This window comes from Pyxicephalus adspersus, chromosome 3, assembly GCF_032062135.1.
Source record: "Pyxicephalus adspersus chromosome 3, UCB_Pads_2.0, whole genome shotgun sequence".
Classification (NCBI taxonomy): domain Eukaryota; kingdom Metazoa; phylum Chordata; class Amphibia; order Anura; family Pyxicephalidae; genus Pyxicephalus; species Pyxicephalus adspersus.
The window spans coordinates 58,814,367-58,833,456 of NC_092860.1; the positions used below are offsets into that span (position 1 = coordinate 58,814,367).

General features: G+C 43.0%; 1 protein-coding gene across 1 annotated transcript in view; it reads left to right on the forward strand.

Annotated features, from left to right (window-relative positions):
* Positions 1-9,851, forward strand: part of LOC140327405 (CTD small phosphatase-like protein 2-B) — a 48,274-nt gene extending 38,423 nt beyond the window's left edge. The window contains exons 9-12 of the mRNA XM_072406792.1: positions 752-831; positions 2,747-2,873; positions 2,979-3,074; positions 9,789-9,851. Coding sequence (XP_072262893.1) covers positions 752-831; positions 2,747-2,873; positions 2,979-3,074; positions 9,789-9,851 — 366 coding nt within the window. The remainder of the gene's footprint in view (positions 1-751; positions 832-2,746; positions 2,874-2,978; positions 3,075-9,788) is intronic.
* The last annotated feature ends 9,239 nt before the right edge of the window (positions 9,852-19,090 follow it).

Consider the following 19,090-nt stretch of genomic DNA (forward strand, 5'->3'; position numbering starts at 1 on the left):
AAACTGCCACTGTAGTATAAGCACTTTAAAATGTATTTTGCCATCAAGAGACAGTGACATCTTTCACTCTACCCAATTAGATAAGGGGTTCCACGCTTCTGTTTTTTTAAAATAGGAAGATGTACCCTACCTTCACTCCCAAAGCAATCTATAGTAGTTGCTGAAACTACTTCCTGAGGGAGCCGATTCCACATTTTCACAGACCTTACAGTGAAGAATCCTTTTCTTATCCGGAGCTTAAACATCTTTTCCTCCAGACGCAAAGCGTGCCCTGTTGTTCTTTGTAATGATCTCAAAGTGAATAATGGGGAAGAGAGTTCTCTATATGGACCGTTTACATTTTTATACAGGGTGATCATTTCCCACCTCAAACGTCTCTTCTCAAGGGAGAATAGATTCAGTTCAGCTAATCTCTCCTCATAGCTGAGTTTCCTCCATCCCTTTTAATAATTTAGTTGCCCTTCTCTGCAATTCAACAATGTACTTTTTGTGAACTGGTGCCCAAAACTGGACTGCATTTTCATGAAAGGCATGTTGAGAAACAATGATTAGGCTTTTACTCTTGGTAGCATTTAATGTTTAAATTTTCAGTGATCTGCAGTTCAGGAAATGTGTGATGGTTCACATAGCTAGCGGTTATAACTGGCAAACAAACATGCAATCTTGTGACAAATTTTAGAAAAAACAGTTTTACGTTTGTCCCATAATCTGTCTCCAATACTTATTAAACAATAATTTTCTTTTCATGCAGATATTTGTATATACAACAGCAAGAAAGGAGTATGGAGAACCAATTATGGAGATCCTGGACCCACAGAAAACTCTAATCAGGTTACTTGTGACCCTCAGTTCCAGAACCATGAATGTAATACTTTTGAATAGCCAAACTAGAAACTAGATGGCAGTCAGACATGGGCACAATTCAAATGTTGAATATTATTTTATATAGCTACCATTAAATAACATAGTTTTGGTGATTGTTACTGTTGTGTGGTATTTGCCCAGCTGTAAAGAAAAAAAAATGAATTAAATCAACTATTCTGAGAATTACCTCCTGGTTGCAAAGATTGATAACTAAAGTTGTCCTATCTATTCCAAATCCAACTCCTTCTTTGTCTTTAATTCTTTATAATGGTTTAATGCCTTTATAATGGTTTAATGCCTTAACCCTTACATTGGAACCTCACTCAAAACCATGCCACTCAAGGACCTATCTGCTTAGAAGAAGAATGCATCAACATTGAGAACAACAACTTTGTCTTCTGCCCCTGTATTGGTGGATGGCAGTGTTGCTGCCTGGCCAGATTTAAAGCTACAGTTTACTTGTAAAATGATGTAGAAGCTTAGGCCTAAATTGCACTGGCAAATACATCTTCACAGAGGAAGCTGGCAGGTATGATGATGAAAATGAATGCATCTTTAGCCTAAGGCATAAGTATTTCTTTCAAATAACGTGCAGAGTGTGTATGCATTTAAATTATATACACATCCATACACATTTTTTTTGTTACACTATGAGTGTATGCAGGTTGCTATGAGCAACTTGTACCTCTCCAGTCAGTTTATTAGACACCAATGATCTTTTTGGCTATCTGTAAAAATGGCATTCTTCTCTCTGGCCAGCCATGTATGAGGCATTCTTCCCAATGACCACCAGGCTAATGTAACGTGAGTTGTGGATAAAGTAATTAAGGCAGGTATTCTCTGAGACCTGAATGTTATTTCAAGGATTCCCCATGTTATAAATTTCGAGAAACACTGTCATAGGGTAACATAAACATCTAAACCACATTGAGGAGGCTAGTAACTTTGTTTGAGTGGCAAAACAACAATGTACTTTTTGAAAAAAGCAAGATGTCTGTTCCTTTGTGAAAATATGGACTTTCCTAAATAAATTGAATGATGTTATTGTATTTCTCCTGATATTTCAGTAGCGTTTAACATGAGGTAACCCTTGAAATAACTTTCAGGTCTTCAGGGAACCCCTGCTATAATAACTATATCCACAGCTCACAGTACATTGGTTTAGTCGTCATTGGGAACAATGCTTCCTACATTGCTGGCCAGTGAGAAGAATGCCACTCTTACATATGGCCAAAATCATTTGTGTCAGTCGTACTTGATCAGAGAATTACAAACTGCTCATTGTTCAAGGAACCCCTAGCAACCTCTGGAGAAATCCTTGTTGAGAAACCATGAAATAAGCATTTCACAGCTCTGCATTTTTTCCCACATGGATTTTCTCCACAGCTATCTGCATTTGGTAAAATAACATCACAGAGCTGCTAAGGAAGTTGATGAATAAAATGTTCCCTTAGTCAGCTGCTATAATCGCAGATTGTGATAGCTATGTAGTACTCAAAAGCTGTCAGTCACTGTTGGTCCCACTGTGAGGTCCAAATGAGGGTGTTTTCTCCACTCAACCCAGGACACTTTTTTACTTTTAAACATTTGCAACAACCACCAACCAAAAGATGTTGCAGGTAATAGCTCCTGATTTGTTGCTAGTGGAGGAAGTATGTAAATGCCCCCCTCCCCTTGGTATCATGTACCCTCTAAATTACTAACCGTCCAGGATGAAAAAGAAAACATAAGGAACTTGGTTCCCACTGAATACTAAGTCAGTAGTGGCTGCCCACATGGATTTGTGTGTGTTCATTGAACCAATGGCAAACTGAAATTGGCAAGTTTGTTATTTGCTATGCTTCTCTCAATAACACATACCCTCCTCCTTTCTTCTCTGCAGACACAGACTATACCAGGACCATTGTATGTGTGTATCTGGTTTTTATGTTAAGGACCTGAATGTTCTATGGAGAGATCTGGCCAAGACAGTTGCACTGGAAACCGTAGCTTATACATTACCATACCATGTGAGTCTTTTTTTATATTTAACTTGGACTTAAACTAGAGCTACAAACTGTTGCCTTTTTTCCTTGTCTATAAACAAGTTCTTTATATTTTGATTTGCTTATCAGCTGACCAATAGATTTCCAGTGCAACAGTGGACAGGAAATCAAAAAGACGAGGAGCTGCTGTCACTGCTTCCATCATTGGAACAGCTAACCCATGTGGTGAGTTCTGCATTCTATTTTTAACTTCACATGATTTTTCTATTGAATCATTTACAATTTTTAATTTTACGCAGAGGAGGGATCAATTACAAAAGTGAAAAAAAGGTAGATTAGCAGAAATGTATTTATATCAGAATATAATCATATGATATTCAGGTAGTAAATATTTTTGCATTTTACAAGAATATAAAATATGTTGGAACTGGAAAGAGTAGAGAGACTAGGTTTAAATGATTTCCAACTACCTAGTGCAGTAATAAGAAACAAATCCTTCCTTATGTAAAATTTTAATCATCAAAAGCATCTGACATGCAGCACTGCCTATATTTTATTTCAATTTTCCAATATCTGCCACTTGGTAGGTCTGTGTTTTGTTTTTTTTGTTTTTTTAAGTAGCTGCAAAAACCTAGCAAAGCGTTGTTGATGTGGTCCAATGCTACTGCCTTCTACTGCAGAAAAAAAAATTGGTGCAGACAAAAAACATTGTTCTAATCTTAAAAATTTTTGCTAAATGTTTTTTTTTGTACAACTGCTTAAAACTGCTAATATGAACTAAATCTCAGCATTCAGACTGGTGGTGAGAATGCAGTGCAGTTCCTGACGCCTCATGTAAGTTAACTGTTGCCTCGGAGGAGATGCTACATGTAAAATCTAACTTTTAGCTTTCTAACACCTGAACTTTGATTGTTCTCATGAAGTCCTCTAACAGAAATTACAATGCATGTCTGTAGGACCTTCAATAAATGTAAAACTAGTTTTGGTGATAAGACCAAAAAAAGTAAACATGGCATTTGCAATGTTGGAGTATCTCCAATCCTCCATCCAAACAGGAGGAGAAGTCTCAAAACCAAAAGCAACATGGGCACAAACTCTGTATCACAAATTGTATCACTTTCAACGTGCCTCATAAATGTTATTCTATCCAAAGTAATCTGAAATATATTACAAAAAAATTTAGCATTGGAGAAAACATTCAAAATGATTTCCCAAACTCAACTAAATGGCAGGTTCTGGCATCATGACGTCACTCTGGGGGAAGTTTCTTCTCCTTTGAGTGACACAGATCTCCTGCGCATGAACGGTTCAGAGTCCGTGCTTTTAGTAGTCCGCGAGGCCCCATAGGTTGGGGACCACTGGTTCAGAGGGAAGAAGCCTACATTATATATCACAAAGCTAAAAAAAAAAAAATATCAAGATGAGACTGTTTATCTATCAGTACCAATGATGCATTCTTCAGAAAATAATAAAGGTCACATTTTAATTAATCACATATACTATTTTCCTGTGATACAAGGGGGTGCTGAGAAATTCCTGGCTTTGCCCAGAAAGAAGAGAATCAGAGTTATGAAATAACACATTTATTCAACAGATTCCCCCCTGAGACTGACGCACTTGGTACAGCGTAGTTGCAGCTTTTCTAGACCGTTCAAATAAAAGTCGGTTGGGCCGCAAACCAGCTCTCAGCAGCATCTTTGACGTCAGAAATGTCCTCAAAACATTGCCCCTTCAGGTGTTTTGTCAAATTTGGGAACAGATAATAGTCCGAAGGGGCCAGGTCAGGTGAGTAGGGGGGATGGTGGACCAATTTGAAACCCAGGGTGTTCAATTTGGCAGCTACAATATGGGACGTGTGAGCAAATGCATTGTCCTGCAAAAAAGGATCCCTTTGGTCAACTTTCCACGGTGTTCCGTCTCAATTGCCTCCTTCAGCTGGTCCAGGAGGTTAGCATAATACTGTCTGGTGATACTAGAGCTCTGAGGTAGGTAGTCCACCAACAGAATACCATGTTTGTACCAAAAAACGGATGCCATGACTTATTTTGGCCGATTTCTGGGTTCAGAACTTCTTTGGCCCCTGGGACCCACTGTGGCGCCATTCGTTTGACTGTTCCTTGGTTTCAGGATCATAGATGTGGAGCCAAGTTTCATCCTCAGTCATTAACCTAGCCAAAAAGTCCTGTGCAGCTTCAAAATGGGCCAAAAAGGCTTTGGATGCTTTAACTCGTTCCTTCTTCTGATCACTGTTCAAACATTTTGGCACCCACTTCACTGAAAGCTTGCGCATGTCTAGGATAGTGGTGATAACAAACCCAACATGCTCCCGTGAGATGTCAAGTATCTGGGATATCTTTCTTGCGGAGATTCGCCGGTTCTCAATAATCAGCTCATGGACAGCATTGCAGGTTGCCGGGTCAGTTGAGGTTGGGGGGCGCCCACTGCGGGGCTTATCTTCAAATGTGAAATGCCCAGTCCTAAAACGAGATATCCAGGTTTTGACAGTGCTGTAGGAAGGACACTTCTCCCCCAGTGTTGGTGTCCTTTGCTGACTTTCCCTGGAGAAACAAAAACTTCATGACAGCCAGTCAACTCCAACGACGTGAAACTTGTTTGTGCCTCTGCCATCACAGCTTCTCACTAAAAAAAGAGTAACAAAGACCTGATATTTGCACAGTTACATTCTAAGATATTAGGCTGTCATATGCCCCCACACTCATTTTCCATCTGGAAGGGGGCAAAGCCTGGAACTTCTCAGCACCCCCTCGTAAAATGGTGGTATTCATTGATGGTGCTGATTACTATATCTAAGTAAACTATAAGGTATTGTTATGGCCTGGAAGCCTGTGTTGGTTTTTTTATAATTTGTATACAGACAGGGACTGGAAACAATTGTCCTGGGGTAGTCGCAACCATTGGGCCTTTTCAAAGTAGGGGCAGATTTCTGTGGTTTAAAGTTTGTGTTCTATGAAGCCTCATTTGGTTACATGACATCTCAAATCCCGGAATGGGGGTGGGGCACAGCAATGCTCACCAGCAAATCCTTCCCCTGCCTGTACTCATAAGTTATGAGTAATTATCTAATGTAACATTTACATAGACTGGCCAAGTTGGTGAGTATCCTATTCAGTAAAAGCATCAGGTGACATATTTTTGACAAATACAGAGTACCCAATTGTTTTCGCCTGCAATTTTCATCTGATTGTGTATGGTAAGTCTCCCATTCTGTCTGCCGAAATTTCATCCCTGTGTATCCAATTGTTTTCTCCTGCAATCTTCATCTGATTGTGTATGTTATGTGTCCCATTGTAGATTAATTTATTGCACCAATTTAAATCTCCACATAGATTTATCTTTTCATTATCCCCTTGTTCCTGCTGAGTGCACATTGATATTTATTGCCTTGCCAACCCCTTCCCTACCCAGGTTCAACTGATATCCCAAATTTCTAGTTACTCCCATCAGTCCATCCATACTCAGGGCCCAAAGCACATCTATTAAAAACAACAGGCAAGGTCACATGCCAAATATCAAGTGCAATGGGAATTAAACCAGGGAAGTGAACCAGTAATTGGAACAAAATTGGGCATACAATTACAATCTGCAACTCCCAGCTTCTGCCTTTGGACTGATTCATCCACCTGGACTCCCAACACAACCTCTACTGCTGACATTTTGAACTGCTATTTCACCAAGCCATCTCTGTACCTGACTCCTCATACCCCACTCCTGGAACTCAACAAGCTTATAAGCCTCACTACAACCCACATTACAGGACCAGCTGTCATGGACTTTTTGCCACATTGTTTATTGTACTCATACGGTTCTCAAATATCTAGGATAATGCATTATTCACTCTGCATTCTCCTTGCTGGCTCTATTCTCTCTCCTCCCCAGTCCGCTAACACATTGTCTCTCTGCTCCTTTACTCTCCTGCTTTCTCTGTCTGTGCTCCTACACCTTTTTTCTCTACTGCTACTTTCTGGTGACATCTCATCCAACTCTGCCACCCCCCCCCCCCCCCGGCCTCTCTCTTCCCTACACTTTTAGCAAGATACTCTCTTCTCCTAACCTCATCCCCATTTACCCTACCTATAAGTTCTTTGCTTTCGGAATGCCAGATTTGTTGGCAATAAATTAACCTCTATACACAACCCTCTCCTTTCTAAATCTTTGAACTTCCTGGCTCTCGCTGAACCTGGCTTTCCACCTCTGAGTCTGCCTCTGCTGCTGCTCTCTCCAATGGAGACGTGCGCTTTACACCTACCCCTAGATCTGCAACAGAGTAGGGGGTGGAGTGGGTCTCATTCTCTCACCTAACTGTACATACAGAGGCCTCCCTACCCCGCCGTCTCTCATTTTCACCTCTTTTGAAGTCCCCACCCTCTCTAAAATCGCATTTCCGGATAAAGCTGCCACTCATTTCAACTCCACCTTTTCTTTGGCTCTGGATAAAGTTGCCCCTGCCACCTTCCGCTACCCCACTCATGCCAAGCCCCGTCCCTGGCACAACAATCACACCAAACAGCTACAAAAAACTGTTCATGCAGCTGAGCGCAAGTGAAGAAAATCTGGCCTCCACACTGACTTCATGGACTACAAAGCCAGACTACAACACTTTTAACACTGAACTCACTGTCACCAAGCAAAAATTTTTTGCTTGAGAGCATTTCCTCTCAAGCTTCCAACCCACACAGCCCCTTCTCAACATTTGACTCCCTCCTAAACCCCACACCTGCTCCCCCCACAACAACCTTCTCTGCCCAAGACATTGCCACCTACTTTAGAGATAAAATTGACAAAATCAGACATGATGTATCTGCTCCCTGGGCCACTCCACTCATATCCTCCCCTTCCACCAGTAAATCATCACTTGCCTCCCTCAGCCCTGCTACTGTGGATAAAGTCTTCTCTCTTCTCTCATCATCTCCATCTCACACTACCTGTCCTGTCCAATTCCCTCTAATCTACTCCGTGCCCATTCCTCCAACCTGGCCCCTGCCCTAACTGAACTGTTCAACCTCTCCCTCTCTACTGGTATCCACCCCTCCGCTTTCAAACATGTCTGATTTCTCCCTATCCTGAAGAAATCCTCACTAGACCCTTCCCTACCTTCTAGCTACCGTTCTCTATCCCTTCTCCCATATGTTTCCAAACTTCTTGAGCGCCTTGTCTACAAAAGATTCACTGATTACCTAAGCAGCAACTCGATCCTTGACCCTCTTCAGTCTAGTTTTTGAGCTGCCTATTCCACCGAAACAGCCCTTACAAAAGTGGCAAATGACCTCATAAGAGCTAAGTCTCAAGGTAACTTTTCTCTCCTCCTTCTCCTTGATCTTTCCTCTGCTCATGAGCTGCATTGGTATCAGTGGCACTGCTCTCTCTTGGTTTGCTTGGTTGTCCTATCTGACCGCTCCCTTCAAGTTTCTTTCAATGGTAATTCCTACTCTCCCACTCTCCTCCCTGTTGGTGTTCCCCAAGGGTCAGTCCTTGGACCTTTTCTCTTTTCTCTGTACACCTCCTCTCTCGATTGTCTCATATCCTCCTTTGGCGTACAGTACTATCTGTATGCTGATGACATTCAAATCTATCTGTCCACCCCTGATCTGTCTCCCCCAGTCCTGGAAAAGGTCTCATGCTGCCTGTCAGCCATCTCATCATGGATGTCTGACCGATTCCTAAAACTCAACCTTGGTTAAACAGAACTTATCTCCCCCTCACATATTTCTAACTGTTAACACTGTTATTGGCCCCTACCCTCAGATACGTTGTTTTGGCATCACCTTTGATTCTGCCCTCTCATTTACCCCCTGATATTCAGAACATTTCCAAGTCCTGTCACATTCACCTACGCAACATCCCCAAAATCCCTACCTGTCCCAAGAGACCACCAAACTCTTATCTCTTGTCTGGACTACTGTAATATTCTCCTCTCTGGTATTCCACTAACCCGACTCTCTCCTCTACAATCTACTTTGAACACTGCAGCCAGACTCCTCCATCCTTCCTACCGCTCCTCTTCTGCTGCATCTCTTTGCAGTTCTCTTCACTGGCTTCCATTTCACCTTAGAATCAAATTCAAACTCCTATGCTTTGACTAAAAATCCCTCCATAATTCTTGTCTCACTTACCTTGACCTGGTAAAAAAATACTCCCCCAGCCGCTCTCTCCGCTCCTCTGATGACCTACTACTGACTTCCTCACAACTGACTTCCTCACTCATAACCTCATCACACGTACTGCTCCAAGACTTTTCTAGAGCTATCCCAACTGTCTGGAATAGTCTTGCTCGTCCTATGCGGCTTGCTCCCACTTTCTGCTCATTTAAAAGAGCACTCAAAGCCCACTTTTTCAGACTTGCCTACCCATCTTCTTCTGTTCTTGGAAACCCCCACTACTTCCCACCACTACATATCTCACCTCCTGTTGTGTATTAATTCCCCCACCTACTAGATTGTAAGCTCTTAGGGGCAGGGTCTTCTCCTCCTGTGTCAGTGTCTGTGTTCGTCTGTAATTTGCAACCCCTATTAAATGTACAGTGCTGCATTATATGTTGGCACTATATTCATCCTGTTCTATAATAATAATAAATACAGAATGGTATGATTTGTATATATAAAGATTAATAATAAATAGGTTTCTAAATACAGCTTAGAGGTCAATCAGGGGACACTCCACTAGCATTATTTGGGTTATATGACACCTAGAGACAAAAACTCCAACTTTTACAATGTGTGTTGTAAGCAACAGGGTCTGGATGAATGGTGGTTGTCAGATCAAGAAATATCTAAAAAGGGGAAGTTTATGACCCTGGTCTGTTATACTTCAAACAAAAATCCTAAAAAAAGGACAATTTTACATTTAATGGGAGATCAGAAATTATTAATGTTATCCTCAATATCACAGTAATAATTTTAAACTTTCTTTTAACCTGAACAGGATGATGTGCGTTTGGTCATTGCAAGACAGTTCCATTTTAGTAAGCTGGGTGCAGATCCCTGAAGATTGTCATGGAATTTTTAAAACTGTATATTGCATATTTTTTTAAAAATGTTTTTTATGTCTAATTTATTTAATAAAATACTTAAATGTAAATAAATTGTAAAGTATTATAGCTAAATTAGGATGGTAGCGATGGGCTTTTTGAAGATCTAAACAATCCTTTCATTTTGCTTACATTGCAATTTATAAACCTTTATTAGCTACATTATGATGTTTTTACATATATTTTTTAAGAACTGAAAATGCTTGCAGGGAAATCAAAGCTGGTAGTAGTTAGAAGTGCCCAAAGTAAAAATTCATTACATTTTCAATCCCAGTTTTCTCTTTCATGTCTCTTATCAGGACTGCTTCAAGTGAATAGTGGGTCCAGTGGCATTTATTCCTTTGTCATTTAGTAAAATTTTAAACCAGTTCTGCAAAGGAGGGCTGTTTATTCTTGCTACAAAAAGTGTAACATATTTTCTGGCAGTCAAAAGAGTAGGCTACAGCTACACTTCTTGTTGCCCGAGGCAAACATTAGGATACCCCCTCTTCCTTAGAGGATGTGACCCCTTAATGAAGTCTGATTACGTGAGTGGCTAAACGAAATCACAATAAAAAAGAAACAGATCACTCCTGTCACAGTGAAGACTGCTGTAACTGACAAGAATGTCAGCGACCCAATTCTTCTACTCCTTCCTGGTTCAGTTTTAGGCCAGAAAATGTTTTGGCCACATTCCACAACCACAGCTGGCGGTAGATGACAGCATTAATCTCAGGATGTGATTTACCTGAACAGCTGCTGTGTTTCTGACTTACCCAATGGTCACTACTTGATGACAGAATTAAAGCATAACTAAACCGAAAACAAAAAAATTATACTTACCTTGAATCTTGCAGGTCCCTCGATGGTGCTGGTCCTTCCCGTGACGTCCTGGAATTCCTCTTCGTCCTGACGCTTCATTCTTCACTTTTCACTCTTCTTCCTCGGTCTCCTTGGCACTGCGCAGGTGTAAGATCAGGTGACATAGCGTAAAGGGGGGAAAAAAGAGAGCTGATCTCACTGCAATCATGACTGAAAGGGGAGGTGCTGCACCCTAATTCATTTTTTTTATTGCCAAAAAAAGAAAAACACTGTCGTAGACAACCCTTTTTTCAAAAGTCAAAAAAAAAAGTTGTTTGTTTTTTTAAGTGCAACACCCTTTTTTTAAAAAAAAAAAAAAAAAGGGGGGGGGGTTCAACACTGTCATGCATCCTGGGAGGCTCTTGGCTGCTCTTTCTGTGCATGCCCAAGCATCTAAGGCAAGTGCAGAATGAGCCATTTCATTAATAGACATGCGCAGTAAGATCAGCAAGTATTTTCCCAATCTACATCACCCAATCTCGCACCTGCTCAGTGCAAGATCAGGTGAAACAGGAAGAACAACACTGAAGAAGAGAGAAGAGGGTGGCGGTGCCTGGCGCTCCTTCTGCACTGGGCTGAAGACTGATACCAGGACGACACTGGACCTGATGGAAGAAACCTCCCGACGGATATACTGATCTGTGGGATTGAGGGTAAGTGTCATTTTATTGTTTTGGGATTCTTCTGCTTTAACCACCTGAGCGTTTTACTGAGGTCTAGATTTCTGTACCAAAAGTGATCCCGCTGTTTTTCATGAAATTTTTTTTTTAAATTGTAGACCTGTAACTTACAGAAATATGTCCGAACAAGGGTTCTAGTAGATATTATGAATATAAAAAATGTTTGAAACACACAATCATGTAAAAAAAAAATACTTTTAATAAAATTAAAGCGCCGACGTCATCACGCACGCAGGGAGGAGCCGTCCGTTTTTTTTTTTTCTCTGCCGAACGGCTTCTCCCTTCAGAGATCATCCGGCGGTGGAACGAGAAGGACGTGGGACGATCAGCGGGACCAGGTAAGATGCCGGCCGGTATCTTACCGGTCCCGCTGGCACCCGACACTGGAGAGGGAGATCGACGGACGACGATGGACGGAGGACGACGCTGGAATAGGAAAACGACGCTGGATGTGCACAGCGGGACCATGGAGGTAAGGCTGTGACAAAAATACGGGCTTAACCATCCTAGCCATTTTTTTTTGCCCGTACGAAGGTTGGGCATAACGGCTAGGTGGTTAAGAGCAAGCACATCCTATTTACACCACTGAGGGATGCTCTTTAAAGTATAACTAAAGGGAAAAAATAAATAATTCGGGCAGGTTCTATTATTGCAGAAGTGACGGGCATTTTCTCTTCTGCAATAGGATAAACTTACTTGCCTGAATTTTTACACTCCCCTGTCCTTGCTCCATCACAGATGCCACTATCTTCACCCAGTTCTCTTTCAGGTTCAGGATCGTCAGACATCTTGGTTGGCCAAGAATGACAAAACTCCCAAACATAATGAATTACCACAGGAGTTAAATAATTCCTGGCAACCAGGAACGGTATGGTGAGGATACATCCTGAAACCATTACATGATCAACAGATAGCATATGTCTTTTTTGGTAGATATACATTCTTAGGTAGTATCCAATTTTGACTCAGTTGGGTATTTTTTAATATTGACAATATTAGGAGCAAAGACCAAAACACAGGAAATGTAAAATACTATAACTTGCATAACCTATTTTACCAATTAGTAACTAGCTTTATAAAATTATGCAGAAGCAGCAAATGTAAAAATTCGTACATGTTCACTTTTTTTTTAATGCTTAATAAATTAACACATAGCTATGGTCTGCCCACTGCCCATTGTTTGGCAATACATGCTTTGAGCACCACTGCTTGTTCTTTCTTCTGTATTTTGCCAAATTCAAATATTAGGAGGTATGGTAATGTATCTGAGGGAAAAAGTTTTTCATGCCTGTGGCTGACATGCACTAGGCTCCTCCGCATCAATTCCCCAGATATGTGGACAGAGTTTGTTTGCAACTTACCTAGTTATGCATTCCCTTTGAACTTATATTAGACCCCAAATGTTTTTTTTGTTTTTTTTGAATGCTTCACGTAGAGATCATCCTGTCAGATTTATCAACATTAACACAGAGTCTGTTTTTTCTCTCCTTTTGGATGCTGGTAAAAGTCAGACACCCCAGCATCAGCATCTAAATATGCAGCATTACACACTTCCAGTGTTACAGACAGGGTGGCCATTGTGGCCTACAATACTGAAAGGATCATGACAATTCAGTGGGGATTGTGCTCCTAATTCCCATGTTGCTGTTAAAAAAACTAGATGACCATCCTCTAGCCCTAAAAGCTTACAACAGGCTATAGGGAAATTAATATTTTAGTAAAATGCTGTGCAGAGGATATAGATGGTAGGGGTAAGTAAATAGCTGCCACAGAAAACATTTAGTATTCCATATCTTAGGGTATGTTAAGGAAGCAAGTTATATTTTGATTTTAGGTGAATGAACTGTATAATAATACATTGATGAGTATTATTGAGTATACAAAAACATTGATGCATTAGCAATAAATGCAGTTATGGAAACAATATTTTGACCAAAATTTTAATTTTGGGTACTAAATTGGGGTTGTCCAGCTGGTGGCCTTGAGAGCTGGAAAGTCAGTGGTGCAATGCACTCTGCTTTCTGGGAACCAGTACTGCCTGTTAGATGGACTGATCTGTCCAGCAGGGGTAATATATTCACAGTCCAAACTGATGTGAGATAGAAGTATTGCTCTGAGGGTGTTTTTAGGTAAAAACACTAAGTGGGAAAAATAATTACTGAACACCAAGAAATTCAAGAGTTGGGGAGGGTTACTATTGACACTGAACAGGAATAACATGATTGAGAGAATTTATTATTACTGCTGCAGAGCACCAAACAAAATATTACTGGCTCTGCACACCAAATAAAGAAAGGTTAGTGGTGAAAGTATCATTATTGCCTCTGAATTTCAGTAAAATAGAAGTTATTATTGATCACAATGATTGATACTAGTGAAAGGGTGTTTTAATATTGCTGCTCTGGTAACTCACTGTTTCTCTGTGTTTTCCCAATAGAAGGGGTTAATAATGTGGGCATTTATTACTGCTCACATATATTCTGTCACTGTCACCAGAAAAGAGAGGTTTAATATTGCTGCCCTTTTGTCAGTGGCAGCACTTTGGTATAGTACAGCTTCATATATGAAGCAGCAGTATGTAGGTGAACAAAGGGGCCCCAACAGATCAACTGTTTTGGAAGCGAGTTATGCTTTTAAGCAGATTAGAAACAGAATCTTCAGGGGAGTGTGTAAATAGATCTTGCAGTCAGGTTCATTCAGTAAGGAAGAGTTTTTTCACAAGGTCAAGCATAACTGTAGTAGAGGCCTTGGTTAACAAGGCATGGGAACCGACGTACCCAGATGGATCAGAGAAGACACTAAAGATAATCTGGATCCTATGATTCTAGGATTGACCAGGTTGTACTGTAGGACCGGGCACCTTTGAAAGGTAGTAGGCAATCAGTTTTAGAGCCTGTAAAAGAGTTGGGGGGCATCTGATGAAGCAGGGCTGTACTCACAAAAGCAGAAATTGTGCATCTAAATAACAGTAACTTGACCTAAAGTTGAGGTTTTAAGGTAGGGTGTCAGGTACTTGTGAAAACCAACAGCTGGTAGCAAGTGAGAGTTACAGTAGAGGGCTGGAGGTAACCAAGGCCACTGTAGTTGGGCAATAGAAGAATGGAGTAGTAGTGCTTAGTGATGGTCGAATAGGTCGCTATTCGATTGGACCGCTATTCAGCCGAATAATGCATAATTATTCGGGTGGTCAAATGCCGAATTCGAACTCCATTAAAGTCAATGGGGGGAAAATATGGGTTGTTATTCGGGTTGGTGGAGAGCTTCTACAGCCTATAAATACATTTAAAAAGACATGTCAAGACTCTCCCATCTCTGCACAACACTGTACAAGTAAAAATAAAATAAGGAAGGCTTTTTTCTGTTGCTGGCAAGGCCATTTTATGGGGCGGCCAAGGGAACATACCGGATTTTACACGGTATCCGAATACAGCCAGAGAGGGACATGAGGGGGTTCCACTGCTGCCACCTGCCCACTGCCCAGTACCCAGCTCTAGATGCCAGACTAGACTCAAGCTCAACAGGGTCTTCTTGCCCCATTGATTCAGCCAATCCCGTTTCCTTTCATGTGGTTTCGCTACATAGTTGGTACGGATTGGAATCTCGTTGATCCATTCATGTCTCCGATAGCTACAGCTTTGGCACTGTCCATATCGGTGATGGCCTCAACCTCTAATGCCGTCCTTGCTCCTTCTCAGGTCCCAACGCCACCTCCTCATGCTGTAACTGATGCCACCTGCACAGTTCCGAACTCTGGATGCCAGTTACCAATGCGGTCCCCGCTCCGTCTCAGAGCCTCTTCCTGCTCATCCTATACTTCCGATGAGCCAGCTGATTTGAGTGGGTGGCATTTTTAACCCTGGAGAGCAGGTTGAACCATAAGTGGAAGTGCATGTCAATCACATACAGTGGGTGGAAATCTGCCAGTGTGGCCCTGTCCAAGTTCCATTCTATGATGTCCCAGCGCACATTAGGAATGTGGTACTCTAGAACGTCACCAGCTTTGAATCCAACAGACATGGACGTGTTTCATGTCGCCAGACATTTGTGGCTGCTCAGAACCTTGGTGAGCCTAATATACAGGTGGTCCAGGTTGGTTTATCAAACTGGCTCCAAAAGGCCGCTGCTTCCTTGTACTGTATTGGTGCAGTCCTGAAAACTACTGTACTCAGTTTGAGTGTTTCACCGATAGATAGATAGATAGATAGTTACATACATGCAGCCAGAGTCAGGGTACCCTCCCTGAATGCATGCACAGTATAACACTTGTACTGAAAGACAGACACACAGACGCAGTGTATACTGCAGTATATAGTTTGTATACTGTGCTGCATATTACAAGCGTCACCACTGAAGGAAAGTGCTGCATACAACACACACACCGCACTTGCATTTTTGGTGTCAACCCCCCTCCAATAAAAAAATACACTTACTATACATATTTACACTTTGTGAAGCATATTAGCTACAAGGTAAAAAAAGATATTGTTTGGCTACATGCACCACTCAAATTGCTGGCAGCTGCACGGGTAACTTTGGTGGCAGAAGGAGGAAAGGCAGCGCAGGAAGATGGAGCAGTTTGAGCTTGCTTTTTGGGCGGAGGTGGTCGCACAGAGCTCTGTGCTATCACCAGGTGTTCCCGCCAGGTTACCGGGTGGTGGCTTTTTAAATGGCTGCTCATGTAACTTGTTCCAAGTTTGTTTTGGTTTTTGCCTCGTTTCAAGTGTTGAGCACACAGTTTGTAGATGACCAGTGTTGTCATCATCATCACTATGGACATTAAAAAATGCCCACACGGGCGAACATCCAACTGGGCTGAAAGGTGCTCTGGAGCTGGTGGTCGTGGTGGCGGTCGCGGTTGTTGAGGCATAGCTGTGGTGACAGGCAGCTTCCGACGATGAATGACTATGACTTGCCTACTATGACTTGAGGCAAAAACCAAAACAAACTTGGAACAAGTTGCATGAGCACCCATTTAAAAAGCCACCACCCGGTAACCTGGCGGGAACACCTGGTGAAAGCACAGAGATCTGTGCGACCACCTCGGCCCAAGAAGCAAGCTCAAACTGCTCGATCTTCCTCCGCTGCCTTTCCTCCTTCTGCCACCAAAGTTACCCATGCTGGTGCCAGGAATTTGAGTGTGGCATGTAGGCGATCATTACCTTTTTCAGGTTGCACTAGTGTTGAGCAGCAGCTCCAACACAGATCGGCTGCTGTCTGTGGTGTTGCTAGCAGTCAGAACCAGGCATCATTGCCATCCCCCACAACTTCTACCCCATCATCCAATGTTTCTGTGGTTAGCATTAGCAGCATCCAACCTTCCATCCCTCAGATGCTGGAGCGCAAGAGGAAATATGTCCCAAATGACCCCAAAACAAAGCTGATCAATGCGGCATTTGCACAGCTGATAGCATCAGAGCTCCTCCCTTACCGGCTGGTGGACTCCAGTGTGTTCTGTTACGCATTTCTCTGCAGGAACCCATAATACGTTATGCCTAAGCGACAGTATTTTGCACAAAAATGTGTTCCTGCTTTACATTGGTTGCTGGAGCAAGCATGGACTGGGAAGATATATTTCCTATACAGCTTACTGGGTAACTTTGGTGGCAACAGGGGAAGATGCAGGTGCAGCAAGGCCTGCATACCTACCTCTGCCCAGAGCACATCGCCATGCAATTTCCACCTCAACCTCCACTTGAATCTTGTGCATCAACCTCTTCCTCCAGGGACACTTTGCCGTGGAGACCTAGCACCAGCACCTCCCATTCGGCAGCATCTGTTCAGTGCCAGCACCAACCTGCAGTTTGCTATTTCGGTGCACAATTCCGACGTTGCCACGCAGTCCTGAAGTTACGAAGCCTGGGTTCCCTCAGCCACACGGGCGCAGCCATTCTAAGTGCATTGCGGGAGCAGGAGGAGAAATGGCTAACTCCCAACGGACTTCACCCAGGCAAGGTCATGTGTGACAATGGGGCCAATCTGCTGGCAGCCCTCCGTGGGAAAGTCACGCACGTACCTTGCCTGGCTCACGTCATGAACCTTATAGTACAGCGCTTCTTTAGGAATTACCCAGGCCTCCAGTCGCTGTTGCTGAAGGTAAGAAAGTTGTCTGCGCATTTCCGCCGGTCGTACACAGCCAGTGCCATATTGGTGGATTCACAGCGAAATCTGAACCTGCCAGTGCACCAGTCAATTTGTGATGTGGCTGCACTTTGGAATTCCACCTTTTACATGCTGCAGCGGTTGGCTGATCAACAGAAAGCTGTGGTGGATTACGTGGCAGAGTCTGTTCATTTGAGACGTATACCTACACTACCTTTCTTCAGCCCTGCGGTGTGGCTGCAAATGTAGGACTTGTGCACTGTATTGTCACCTTTTGAAGAGGCCACCAGGATGATCAACAGAGATCAGGCCTGTGTCAGTGACACCATCCCCATCATATGTCTGATGGAACAGATGATGGTGGATCTCGGACACGACACAGAGCGGACGCTGCATCAAGAGACGTTTCAAACATCATCTCAGACATGCGTGCCTACTAGACATAGTGCACCACAAATTCAGGAATAGGAGGTGGAAGAGGATGAGGAGGACATTGCAGTCATGGGAGAAGGGGAGGAAGGGGCAGAGGTGGATATTGAGGGTACATGGCATCCATCCACCCAAACACAAGGCGGAATGTTCCGTGGATGGCAAGACCAGGCGGAGGATGAGGAGGATGACCCTGTGCTGCTGTTCAACCCACAGGAGTCTGGGTACAGAATTACCTCACCTGTGGGTAGTTTAAGCCACATGACAGGCTTCATGCAAGAGTGCAAAGCCAAAGATACACACATTGAACACATTAAAACTAAGACTGACAACTAATGGATTGCTACATTACTGGATCCACGTTACAAACCTGAGATACAACAACTCATCTTGCCCCAATACAGGGGAACTAAAATGAAGCACTACCAAGAAGTGCTTGTAAGGGACTTGTGCTCAGCCTTTCCAGCTGCCAGCAGCAGCAGGGATCCCCATGGCAGCTCCACCAGCCATGGAAGCCAAACAACTGATTTAAGCAGCGGTACAGGTTGGCATGAGCGGCAGAGGGACTCTAAACCAAACTATGCAGTCTTTTTTTCAGTAGAAGCAAGCTGCCAGTCATACAGCAATTGCCAATGACACCGAGCAGCGGTAGTCAGTCATGGTTGTTATGCACGCGGGTGTGGACCCACTGTGCCACTGACTGGGTATGCTCCGGAGGGGCATAACTAAGCAGCTACCTGGTCTTCACTAGAGCCTCTGATAGTGAGGATAGGCTTGGGCCGCAGGGTAGCTGCCAGGTGCCACTCCAGAGCAACCCCCAGGTCAGTGGCAGCTGACCAGAAGGGTCAGGGTATTTGGGGCAAGCACTGAGGGGCTTGCGTGGCCAAAAGGGTGATGATGGCAATCAGACAAAGTCCAGAAACAAGATCCGAGGTCAGGGTCAGGTGGCAATCAGGCAAAGGTCCAAAAACGTAATCCGAGGCCAGGGTCAGGCAGCAAACAGGCAAAGTCCAAGGGCAAGTAAACAAGGTCCGGTACACAGTAAAGCAAACAGAGGAAACACCTTTGCACTAGGAGTTACACAGGGTAAAACCTTGAGATTGCTCAGGCAACTTCCTGTAGTAGAAGGTGCTTTAAATACCTGCAGA